This window comes from Octopus sinensis, linkage group LG5 (genome assembly GCF_006345805.1).
Source record: "Octopus sinensis linkage group LG5, ASM634580v1, whole genome shotgun sequence".
NCBI classification, from domain to species: domain Eukaryota; kingdom Metazoa; phylum Mollusca; class Cephalopoda; order Octopoda; family Octopodidae; genus Octopus; species Octopus sinensis.
In genome coordinates, this window is record NC_043001.1 from 31,503,430 (window position 1) to 31,517,265 (window position 13,836).

At 34.5% G+C, this 13,836-nt stretch overlaps 1 protein-coding gene across 10 annotated transcripts in view; it reads right to left on the reverse strand.

The window, feature by feature from the left end:
• Nucleotides 1-13,836, reverse strand: part of LOC115211760 (dual specificity tyrosine-phosphorylation-regulated kinase 1A) — a 509,539-nt gene that overhangs the window by 14,263 nt on the left and 481,440 nt on the right. For 8 of the 10 annotated variants that reach the window (XR_004999371.1, XR_004999370.1, XM_036503300.1 and 5 more), the window contains 4 exons: nucleotides 8,521-8,810; nucleotides 5,551-5,697; nucleotides 3,672-3,812; nucleotides 2,840-3,122 (listed from right to left, as the gene is read on the reverse strand). Coding sequence is in view for 8 of the 10 variants with exons in the window: in XM_036503300.1 (XP_036359193.1) it covers nucleotides 2,840-3,122; nucleotides 3,672-3,812; nucleotides 5,551-5,697; nucleotides 8,521-8,810 (861 nt within the window). In the remaining 2 variants the exon portion in view is untranslated. The remainder of the gene's footprint in view (nucleotides 1-2,839; nucleotides 3,123-3,671; nucleotides 3,813-5,550; nucleotides 5,698-8,520; nucleotides 8,811-13,836) is intronic. The other 2 variants (XM_029780425.2, XM_029780427.2) reach the window with 1 other exon arrangement.

The window sequence follows — 13,836 nt, forward strand, 5'->3', positions numbered from 1 at the left end:
AATAATATTCACTTTAAGACAAATTCTACAGAATTTTCTTTTTTTTTTTTTTGTTATGATTTCATGTAATTTCTCAGATGATATATGGTGGTGTATATTTATCAATCTTGGAAAATGAATCATCTTTTTCATCTACATTACAAAGAAAACCTTATTACTAGACACAGACAACTAATATAGTTATGAAGATATAGATCATAGCTGTGTTCGGTGATCAAACAATGTTGGCCAGCATCAAACAGCATGTAGCAACACACTGCTACAAAACCATTTTCTGCACATAATCATTAATCAATTTTTTTATATTAACATATCTCTCCTATCGCTATGTTCTGTTTTCCCTTTGTTTGTCACTCAATCAAATAGATTACGCTAATACAAATGTTTTGAAGTTAAATAAAACAAATACGCTTCCAGTATTCTAACATCTTAATTGCTGGGTCTTCGTGTTCAAAGTTTAAACTTTACAATGGCATGACCCCTTCAAATGAGATGTGACGAATATAAAAGTAATCAAAGTGTAAAATTTGACCAAACGTAGCACAAAAAATTCTTTCAGATTGGGCCAATGATTCCTTGTGACTTTGAGCAGGTGCCTTTTATTATAGCCTTAGATTGACTAATGGTTTGTAAGTGAAAATTTGGATAATGGAAACTGCAAGGAAGCTTGTTGCATGTTTGTGTATGTGTGTGTACATCTATTTGTCTCCTGATGTCTTTGCATAAACACTGCTCGGGGGGAAGTGGTGGTGTTGTTTATGTCCCTCATAAGAAAGTGTCCCACTTGGCAGTTTGACATGCAAAGACCAGTGGAATAAAGCACCTTACTTGAAAACAAGCAAGGGTCGGCCTCAGAAGCAGCTTCTGGCCATAGAACATCGCTTTAAGAAGTCTTGTTCAACACATGCAAGCATGGATAAAAGGAGACATAAAAACAATGATGGTGTATATAATTCATGGGCTACTTAGTCATTTACCATCCTGATTTTAAGATTCCATCAGAATAGACACAGTCTTTTACCCTTTTTCTACTTGGATAAAAATATGAACTTGCCCAAAGTCACAAGGAATCATTGGCCCAATCTGAAAGAATTTTCTATGCTACGTTTGGTCAAATTTTACACTTTGATTACTAACAAAAAGACCTCCAAACCTAAACTATATCTCATCAGTTGAATATGTGTTACTTCCCAGTAGTTGATCTGCTAACTCTATGTTGCAGCCTGGACAAAGAAGAACAACGGTTTTCAACAACAACAATTCAACTCACAGCTATTGTTATTCAATATCACTTCCTACAGTCGCACAAAAATTATGTTCATTGACTCAAATGTACATAGCACTATATAGCAGACATGCAGGTATGGCTGTGTAGTTAATAAATTTGCTTCCTAACCACAGAGTTTTGGGTTCAGTACTACTGCATAGCACCTTGAGCAAGTACCTTCTTCTATAGCCTTGGGCTGACAAATGTCTTGTTAGTGGATTTCTTAGACGGAAACAGAAAGAAGCCTGTCTCTTTCACACACATACACGAATGTGTGAGGGTGAGAATGTTTGTCTCCTTGACTTGACATCATGTGATTGTTGTAAACGAATGTTATTCATTTCCAATTCTCTATGAAAACATGTATGGCCATGGGAAAATATCACCTTGTTTGGAAACAGGTAGGGATTAGGGATAGCAATGATATCTGGCCATAGAAAACCTGCTTCAATAAACTCTGATTGACCCATGCAAGCACGGAAGAGTGGATAATAAAACAATGAAGAAGATGACAAACAAGGTAGCATTTTTTCTAAGAGACACTTTGCAGATTAATGTCTTTCTAAATATGAAATATTTTCACCATTATAACAAGTGGCACAGAGAAAAATTAGAACTTCGAAGACATGAATTAAACTCTGTCTTTTAGAAAAGCCTTTTTGAAGGTTAATAGAATAAATAGCAGTAATGTAGTGGATACTGGAGAAAAAGAAACCCAAATCCCAGCTTGATCAGGACTTAAAACGACGATTTTATTTCTAGCTAGAAGTTATTGTTATAAACTATAATCTACTGAATCTATTGAAAATAGACAGAGAGAGAGAGAGAATAACTTCTTGAATGGAGAGAAATAAGTAGAGATGGAAGGAAGGAGGAGTAATGAAAGAGTGGTGAAGGTGAGAGTGAAAAAAAAAACTAAAAAGGAGCAGAGAAGAAGAATATTACTATAACAACTAGTTCTATAAGGTGTTAATAATAATCTACTTTGTGGCTTTGTACATGATACCAAAGCAAATAAAAATAGTTAATTACTATTGCAGTCTGAGTTGAAATAAGATACAATTAAGATCTAATATTTATACAAAAAAAAAAAAGCTATATTATTTTAACTAACTTCTGATGGTTGTGCAATGTTATTGAATTTGCCCCAATCAAGTTTTTAATGAGGCAAGTGGAGGAAAAAATGTTGCACACATAATATTAGAGAAATTATATGAATTACTGTAGCTAAACTTAGCTAAAGAATTATTAATTTCTTGACTGTTATATGAATGACTTTATTAGCCTGGAAGTATTCAATGTAATTATATATATATTATTCACATATACAGAGAGAAGGGGGAGAGAAAGAGAGAGAGAAAGAAAGTATGTGTAGATAAGTGAAAGAAGGTCATATGAACTGAAATGCAGCAGAAACATAAAATTCAAACCGAATAGTGGAAACTACACGTTTCAAATGAAAAAATAAAAAATAAATTAAATAAATGAGACTATCTGCTTATGAAAAAACTCTCCCCAAAACAATAATCTAATGGAAGATCAATATAAAGTTTTGCTGTTGTTTATAAATACCTGGTGGGCTGGACACGGACTGTTGCTCCATGGCTGGACTACCTGATGTACTGCTGGACGTATTAGTGCTTTCGTCTGTGGTCTTCTTGAAAAAATTATGTTGGAGGGCATAATAGGGTGTGGTGCGTGTCTTTGGATCATAATCTAACATTCTTAATATAAGGTCCTTAAATTTAAGATAGTCTGCCAAATTATGCCCAGGTTCCCCTGCCCTCCGACCTCCAGGTCCCCCACTTTCAGCACCAATTATATCATGTAGTTTCCGAGAACCCGGCTGTTTATACTGAAAAGAGAACAGAATTTGATCAGAAGGTTTCCCTGAAATTTATACACACATACACATATATACATTATATATATATATATATATATATATATATATATATATATATATATACCAAGAAAAAAAGTCGTCAGAATTTTGGAAAAAATATCTTTTTATTTCTTCTTTATTATTAGTGCTTTCATTTGTTTCTCGAACTTGTCAAATAAAATTTTGTGAATGTACAAACAGCTTGTTCATTTATATAAAACAGATGTTTTTTGGGGGTATTGTTTAGAAGAAAAGAACATTGTTTTGTTTTTTTGAGTAAGATTCCATTGACAATAGAGATGGATAGATAGAAATATAGGTAGGTATATAGGCCAATAGATAGATACATAATAATAAAGAAGATACATAATAATAAAGAAGATTTAAAAAGATATTTTTCTAAAATCTCAGCAATGTAAATGAAACAGTTTTTAGAAATCTTAAACATAATTATGCTGTTTTCAATGAAAGGAATAAAAAATATAAAGGACTATAGATTAGAAATACTAAAATACTTACTTTTTTACCATCTTTTGGCTTTTTACATACATAGATACCATCTGGATGCTGGTCAAAATATTTCCTGGCCTTTGGAGCCTGGTCTAATAAATGCTTGGGTGGCATTCCCAGTACTTCTACAATTTTCATCATTTGATCAAACTGGAAAGAGAATACAAAGTAATAGCAATGAGAACTGCTTTACAAACTATCACATCTAAATAATTTTCTTCTCAATATCCTCAAAAATAGCCAATGAGGTCTTCTTTTTTTAAAAAAAACAGGTTTACATCCATATTGAAAGAAAAGGGTATTTTTAATTCCCTTATTTCTTGTAGAAGTTTTTATGGGAAGAGTAAAAGGTGAAATAATTTCTTGCTGCCTTTTCCATACAAGATACCTGTATTGAGTACTGCAATTTAGCAAACCATTTGTTAATTAGGGAAGGTTTTGTTTCCTTACAACAGGGAGCTGTATGCTAATATATAATAGTCCTTTCAGCCATTTGACGTCCTGTTGGTTCACTATCTCTCCATTATTGGATTGCTTCTGAAAATCTAAGCCTTTGGATAAGATACATTATCCAGGATATCTTTCCTTTTTCTAGTCATTGCTCATGAAATAGAAATCAGCAAGAGGGATTTGGGCAATCTGGCAATTGCCCAGTTGTTACTCTCTCTTTACTCTTTTACTTGTTTCGGTCATTTGACTGCGGCCATGCTGGAGCACCGTCTTTAGTCAAGCAAATCGACCCAAGAACTTATTCTTTGTAAGCCTAGTACTTATTCTATCAGTCTCTTTTGCCGAACTGCTAAGTTACAGGGATGTAAACATACCAGCATCGGTTGTCAAGCGATGTTGGGGGGACAAACACAGACACACACACACATATATGACAGGCTTCTTTCAGTTTCCGTCTACCAAATCCACTCACAAGGCTTTGGTCGGTCCGAGGCTATAGTAGAAGGCACTTGCCCAAGGTGCTATGCAATGGGACTGAACTCAGAACCATGTGGTTGGTAAGCAAGCTACTTACCACACAGCCACTCCAGCACAAAGTTTTTTAAAAAGTTTTAAAATTCTGACTTAACCAGTAGATCACTAACTTAAATTCACAACTACTGTCAGTCTTTTACATAGTGTGAGAAAGACAGTTCTGAACAACCTTCACAAATGATTTGTTTATAGTGATCAAATGCTTGTGCCGTACATTAGCTCACTCTCTCCATCACATTGATGTTGCTTGAACAGGTGCATGGTGTGTCAGGTTAGGTGTCAAAGTGATCGCAGAGCAATGCAAGATGAAGTGTTTTGCTCAAGAACACAACATACCACCTGGTCTTGGAACTGAAAGCGTGATCATGTGTACAATGCTCGAACCATTACACACACACACATACATCAACATTATAATAATTTAACATCTGCTTTCCATGCTGGCATAGGTTGGACTATATATATATATATATATATATATAAATCTATTTTTTATTTATGCACCCCTTTTCAAGCCTAGCCAGGCTCATGGGTCCAGTTTCCCGGTTTCTATGGCGTATGTGTTCCCCGCTGCTGGACACCAGTCCATCGCAGCGTTACTCAAGAAACAGGAAGAAAGAGTGAGAGAAAGTTGGGGCAAAAGAGTACAACAGGGGCCACCACCACTCCCTGCCAGACCCTCATGGAGCTGTAGGTGTTTTCGCTCAATAAACACACACAACGCCTGGTCTGGAAATTGAAACCGCGATCCTCCGATCGCAAGTCTGCTGCCCTAATAACTGGGCCATTGCGCCTCCTCATATATGTAAATGCCTAAAGTAAATACTGATTGCTTCAGGAATGTAATTATTTTAACTATTGTAATTTAACTGAACTCATATAGCATTAAATGCACAATAATTACCTCGTTAGAACCAGCAAAGAGTGGTTCTCCTGTATGCATCTCTACCAATATACAGCCGAGACTCCACATATCAATGGCCAAATCATAGGCAATTCCTAGTAACACTTCAGGTGATCGGTAGAAACGACTTTGGATATATTGATAAATCTGAAATAAAAAAATGTCAATGTAGCAATGAGAAATATGCTTTAAAAAAATCAGAACAAAACAAACATTATTTTCTCAAAACCAACAATTAATAATCAAATCTTAATAATCAAATAATTCTTTTACAAAATATACTTTGTAAGGGTGAAATTATAATATATATGATATTCATCAATGTTCACAGATTACTCTTTTGTTTTCTGTAGCTTGGTAGCTATCTTTTATATGAATGTGAGGACTGAATTGTTTGATCAAGTGAATTACTTGGTCCTGAATTAACATGTATGTGGCATTCGACAGATACATGTATCCTTAGTATAATTCTCAAGCAGAATTGGTGTGTCACACAGCATGTGCGACAAGGATGTATCTTTTGAATTACAGGTGCAATTAAAACATGTTGCATAAAGGATGTTACAAGTAGTTAAAAATGCATCTAAGAACATTCTAGTCAGCAAATAAATTATGATATGTAGTGTATGAAGTTGTTTAACTTGAAGGTAAGTAGTTTATTCCGTTTTGCATGACCCTGCCATAAAGAGACTACAATAATATATCACTTTATGAGGTCCTGAGTTTATGAGTTTTATTATGGGATGAGGTGGTCAAGCATGACCTTTGGACATTGGGCCTCACAGAGGCAATGACGAAAGACCGAGATCTCTGGAGATATGCTGTGACTGCAAAGACCCGACAAATAACGTGAGTTCATGGTTGTTTGTTGTTTCCTGCCCCATCCCATCCAGGATGGCCTGCTGTGCTTACCTTGGATTGTAGGGCGACCTGCCATGCTTGAGGAGACCTATTGAGTCAAGTACATCAACATCAAAATAAAAATCAAATGGAAATTGTAGTTGTGATACCTGTGCCAGTGGCACGTAAAAAGCATCCACTACACTCACGGAGTGGTTGGCGTTAGGAAGGACATCCAGCTGTAGAAACACTGCCAGATCAGACTGGAGCCTTGGTCGAACCGTCCAGCTCATGCTAGCATGGAAAACGGACGTTAAACGATGATGATGATGAATTAATATAAAAAGGTTAAAGCATAAGATTCAAATTTTGAACAAAGTGCAAAAGTTTCTACTACCATAACAAATGCCTCTGTGTGTTACCAAGAAATTTATAAAGGGCAAAAAAAAGTTTCTTCTAAGCAAATAACTCTAGACTTGTTTTTGAAAAATAAGTCTGTCTATGAGTACTTGTGAATAGGCAATTGTGTGTACAAAAGATGGTGTGTGCAAGTCTAGTGTGAGTGAAAGAGATTCTATAATAATAATATTTTTTATCATAAATGATCTTGACATTCTTTTTACTTTACATAAAATATTCTTTATATTCTACTGTTGCTTTATTGCCATTTATCTACAAGTATTATAAATTTTATAGGTAAAATATTTTTCTGGGAAAGAATTATGACTTATAACATTGCTACTATGGGAAATTATTGTCCTGCTATACAAGTTTTTGCTTTACGAGCAGTCTCTGGAGAAAGATAAACTCATATATCGAAGCATTACTGTACTTAAAATTTAACTAAAATGAATATGTATGTAAGCAAGTTAAGTAGGCTGGTGACCACACGAACATTTGAACGTTAAAACATGTTTGTCCAGTTTTTACCTTGTAACTGGATGTGATTCAGTAAAGGTAAAGAGAGTTACTAAGTAGAAAATATATGGAATAACTGAAGAGTTACTTATTTTAATAAGGAAAGTAATACAAATTATTTAATATTTTAAAAAATTGAAAGATAAAACATACAAAATAAAATAGCTAATCCTTCTTTGAGGTGGTATAGTGAGAAAGTTTATCCAATAGTTAGATTGTTTAATCCAAGATTAATCTTTATCAAGTAAATCTATGACTAAATACGTTCTAGCTACTACCGTCTCATCACTATTTCAGTACTGTCCCAAGGTCTATGCCATTCTAACATCTTCTTTCCTTTTTTAAGATGGCTGGATGTGATCTGGAAGAAATCTGGCTGCTATTTCTAGCAAATGAAGTCACTATATAAAGGTTGCATGACTTGTTCTAACAGCTTTGATAGCACATGATAACAGCAGATATGATAACCAACCCTTCTCCTGAGTAACTCTCAGGTCATAGGATTACAGACTCAGTCCAACTTACTTTGTCATGTTATTGGTATTTTATGGACCAGGCTAATCATGGTAAGATCGCAAAAGAGAATCGTAAATCATAAACCTATTTAAAGTCCTGCCGTTATTGAAAAAGTTAGTCCAGTGATCCCTCGTTTATCGCGGTAGATTGGTTCCAAGACCGGCCGCGATAACTGAATTTCTGCGAAGTAGGGACACCATATTTACAGTATTTATTTAACGTGTATTTGGACTTTTAAAACCCGCTCTGTACTGTTAACAACCCACCCATTACAGTAGTCTATTAATAACAAGGACAACTGTTAGGCAATAACACTTTAGATTTAAAAAAATAAAGATCGTTACTGTTACACAGGCCAGATTACAAAACAGAAAGCTGTGATTCGACGTCACTCTCCATTGCACCAATCACAGCCCGTCTTAAGTTCAAATACCCCTGTATATGCTTTTTTGCTATTTTACACTTCTTTTGTTGTTCCTAGACTAGGAAATAATATTTATTATTAATATCTTAATGGATTTAATGAAAAATTTTAGTCGTTCATATATATATATCTTAAAAATCTGCGAAGTTGTGAATCTGCAATAGTTGAACTGCAAAGTAGCGAGGGGTCACTATAAATGATTGCTAATTTGATGAATGTAATGTAGAAGATTAACAGATGCACAATAGAAAACAAAAGAAAATGTTGCTTACCCTTTGACCTAATTGACAGGAACTGCCAAAATCAACTATTTTGATTGCACTGCGTTTGGGATTACACAGTAATATATTTTCAGGTTTCAGGTCACAATGAATGATGTTCAACTCAGGTGTGGCAAGGAACAATAGTGCTGTACACAACTGCTGGGCAAATTTTCGAGTTAAATTCAAAGATACCCCTCGGAAATTGGTGTTTCGTAGTAAGTCGTATAAATTGTAGGATAAGAGTTCAAATACTAGGCACAAGTGGTTTCGGAACATAAAATGCCTTTTCAGTTTCACTACAGTAAAAGAAAGAGAAAAAAAAAAAGGAAAAAAAAAGGGAGGGAAAAATGAAAGCATATATGATTAGTATTGATTCAAACCTGAATTAAAATTCAAGCATATTAATATTTTATATGTATGCATGTATGTGTGTGTATATATATATATATATCTTATAATTTTCAAATTCATACTTTAACTATTGATTTGTTACTTAAGCATGGGGGAAATAAATGTAACATTTATCCCTTATTTAAAGGCTAAAGAGAAATGAATTTTCTATAATCAGTTATCAAAACCAGGCCCTGGCTAAGAAGATTTTACTCAAAAGCATTTATCACACATTTTATAAATACATTAGCATTTCTTGAAAAGTGAAAACACTTTTTCCTGATAGTCCTAATAACAACAGAAAATGAATTACAGAAGGACTGACAAAAAAATAAAATTAGTTAACAGTTGATGTCCCCTGCAGTTGAAGGCTGCCAGAAAATTCTACAAATTCTGAAAAACTTTTTAATTTTAATTTTAGCAGTTTAGTTTAATTTTATACATAAACTGTAAACTGAAGAGTATTGACATGTATTTCAATAAAAACCAGTAATGGATGGAAAAGATGGTAGAGAAACTACATAGATGTAAATGGAAGTAGAACAATTTAGATCTCAAAAATTCCTTTAGCAGTTTCATCTATTCCTGAAAACCAGAACATCCATTCAGTGATCTTTAGATTGTCTTCTTCAACTGATACATTCAAATGCAATATCAAGCACTTTATTTTGGAATTTTTGTTAATTTGCCTTGAAATAGTTATGTTAATCACCATTTTAACCCCTTTGTTACCAACCCGGCTGAAACCGGCTCTGGCACTGAGTACAAATCTTCCACCAAACCTTAGTCACAGTTTATGTTCCTAACACTGGCTGAATGATAACTAAGGCTATTTCACTAAATTCTTTGTTATATCTAAAATAATTGAGAGAAACACAGAGCATCTCAAAATAAATACAGTAACGAAAGGGTTAAGGCACTTTACTATCTTAATCAGTTGTATTGTAGTATAAATGCTATTAAGCATTCACCTATTTGCTATTTCTCTATGCCAACATATTTTTTTCTGTCTTTAGATTCAAACAAGACATCCACTGCATTGTCTCCCTTCAATTATCATCTACAAATACTTTATTCCACAATATTGGATCTTCCCTTATCTTTCCTACCAATTAATCATACACTGGCATGTTATCCTCAATATATTTTTTTTACTTGTTTCAGCCAGAGGATGTGGTGATGCAGGGGGCATTGCCACAGACATTACAGTTGCTTTTGCTCACACAAACAGAAAGTGATGAGCTTATTTGTTTATTTGAACACAACCTGTAATTCCATATAGATGCATGTTTAATAGATAAAGGCATAGGAAACCACCCCCACAGAAAAAAAACAAACAACATTTTCTATTCAAGACCCATACATGGCATAGTGATAGCATTTAAATTTTTTCTGATCTGTTTAATTAAACTAATTAAATGCTACTGTGTTTAGTACACTAACTTTACAGAATACTAAATATTTTGGAATTGTAATATACTAAGAGAACACTACTACCTAACTTATATATATATATATACTTTGTACTGTTTGCTTGTGTGTAGGACCAGCAAAAATGTACACATCCAGTGAGAGACAAGTATCATTTAATGAAAACAGGATTTAAGTTCCATGCTTGGATAGCATACAGGGCACAATCCAGCAACTGCTCAGGTACAAATGACATGGTTACTCTGTGAGGAATTGCAAGGAAAAATAATGAGAAAAAAATCACAAAAAAAGAGAAAAAAATGAGGGAAAACATTAAAGGAAAATGAGAATGTTATATGCCCTTTATCTGTTTGGGTGTTTACAGTAAAAATAACTATGTCTAAAGTAGGTAGTCAAATGGAGGAGAAGCTAAAGTGTGTTAAACTGCATGTCTCTTCCAGTTCGATAACAGAAATTTGGTGAGATGCTTGCATCTTGTATAAACTTCTGGTCTTATTTTAGAAAGTTGGTGCAGTTATTTGTATTTCCTCAGAGTAGCTGTGTCATTTGAGCCAGAAGGATTGCTGGATCATGCATAGTACATTATACCAGCCCATCCTATTACTGTGTTATCCAAGCATGAAACCTGAAGTAGCTTACATATAACTCCTGTATATTCATTAAATAATCATATGTATGGGATAAAGTGAACATAATTCTAAGAACAGTTTAACATTATACTCAATAATCTCCGTAAAATTGTATAATATCAGCTACATTGTAATAAACTAGAAGAATGATAAGAGGTGGGTAGGATTAGTTAATAAATAAGCAAACATCACTAAAAAAAAGGAAGGACTGTAATATTTATCGTATTTTCAGAATTATTAGATCTTCAAAACATTACGAGAAGAAGCATTCATTAACAGGAGGAGATAGTTGGAATAATTTTTTAAAGGAATTCTGCAATTCATGCTATTATCAAAATTTTGAGTAAATTTAAATTAGTAAGCTGGAAATACAGATTAAAAAAAAAAAATTCATTCCCTTCAGCCAACCATTATATTTAATTACAAGCAAAGTAATAAGGTTGTGTGTGCGTGCATATGTGTGTGTGTAGATAGATAGATAGATAGATAGATAGATAGAGAGAGAGAGAGAGAGTCATCTAAAACATACTTAGTATTTACACAATATAGTAATGTCTGAGAATAAATTCCGATAAGTCTTAAATTACACTAGATTTGTTTCTGAATATATTTATTCCATAGTTTAATTAAATCTCAAGTTTCAGTTGTTTGTGTTGCTGTTGTTGTAAATGCATTATGTCAGCACAGACATTGGTTAGGCCCGTGTCAGTCCTACTCAAACAGAACTCTGATCAAAGACATTCAAACTATGACCAACTGTCATTTCCTCAGACTCAGTTGCTCCATGTCACCATTATGCAATGCACCTCTTTTTTTTTTTGTAAGATAATGTGCAGTTTGTGAGAAATTTGCTTGGTATTTCTAAAAGATCAAGTGGCCACACTGAGGCATTTCTGAATCTCGGAGTGGTTGGCATTAGGAAGGGCATCCAGCTGTAGAAGCTCTGCCAGATCAAGATTGAAGCCTGGTGCAGCCATCTGGTTTGCCAGCCCTCAGTCAAATCGTCCAACCCATGCTAGCATGGAAAGCGGATGTTAAACGACGACGATGATGATGAATTTCAACAAAAGTGACAAGTGTTTTATCATCCGTTCATCTGTTATAACAAGTAAAGAAACAAGGAAGTCAGCTTGGGTAGAAAAATCAAAAATCAAATGCACAGTTGTTGTTTAAGCCCATGGTCAGCCTTGAGATTAAGCAGACCTGTGGTCATTCTGTAATTTTGTATAACCATGACTAAATTATTCAATGTATCCTTTTCTCAGGATGGTCAAGCAGCATTTCAAGGGTTACTGTGTTGCTATTTCCAGCAGGCTGAATAAGTGCATTGAGGCACCTATGTCTTTGCCAGTCTTGCTATTATACAATCAGGGTTTATTTTTACCATGGTATGTGCCCTTCATCAGACATGTTGTGTCTGTTAAATGGGGATGTACAACTTATTAAATTGATAGTACATTCTTAACAATACCTTACTGGTTTTGTAATAGTATGAGGGCATGCCCTCACATCATTGCATCCACCATTTGTTGATGGTTCCCTACTCCTGGTAAGTAACACCATTGTACCACTTAGGTAACAACCCTGCAACCCCTGTGTCTGGGTAGTCATTGATGGTGAAGGTTTTGAGGCCAAAGTGCAAATCCTACCTCAACTCCTTTTAGATGCCTTTTATGACATGCAGAGGAAATGTTGGATTTATTTTCTGACATGCCAGCCCTCACACTAGCTTGTAGCCTAGAATATTATTGATACATGTTACCTGTTTCATACAGAATGACTAAGTACCAGTACATTCGTAACCATGGGATGTGTAAAAGAGAATTTAAGATAGCTTGCTTGGTCCCATCATTTATATATTATAATTCTCTGATTTTGCATCATACAGGAATTTTAAGATCAACATGTGAACTAGTGGCTACACTATTGAACTAATGATCATAAGGCCATCGATAATATCCAGCATGTTTTGTCTGTTCATTTGTGCCCTGTTGTTCATGCACACTAACATTACACATCCAGTGGAACATGCTCACTTTACTTTTTCTAGCCTTTGCAAATCTTCTGCATTCAAAGACCTGCATTTCACTACCATGCAACATCACACTTTGTACACAAGCATCATACAATCTACACTTTACTCTGAGAAAAAAACAAACAAACCCTTTTTAACAACTAAAAGCGAATGACACTTTGAGCATTTTTCAATCATTAACTTTTATCATTATACTTTTATACTTTTGGAACATCCACTTCCAACAGCAATCAGGTTACTAAGGAAACAAAAATTTATGACTATTTCTAGAGAGCCTCCTGAGCATTTGAAGGAATATATTTTGTATGTGTTATCATTGCTAACTATTCTTGTGCATAAACCACATATGAAATCAAATCAACCTTCACTGCTAGGCTGCCTGTGATTGCATTACACTTCTAGTGTGTCCACAGTTTACACTTAATACCCTATATGGAATTTCTATTTACTCCTTTTCTGCTTGTTGAGCACTGTTGAATCTCTGAAAGTAATAGGGTCCTGTCTTCTTTGCAACATACTAAAACCTTGTTAAGTTTACACTGAGGCTTCTTGATTCTGAGTTTTGCTTCCACAACTGGAATTTCTTCTCTAAATCCATTACAAATTCAGCTATAAAAATATCATCAGCATACAAGTTCTCATGGACTGCTGGTCTTAAAACTCCTCTGTTAGGAGTTTTAAGTAGCCATCTTTCCTGTGAGCTATTTCAAATAAACAGGGAAGATGGCTACTTATAAATGCCAAAACTTTCTCAGGTGAAGAATGCACCCCCACAACATAGGTTAGTAGTTAGCAACTTCAGGATCAGGGTAAGATGGTTGCCCAAAAGACGATCAGTAT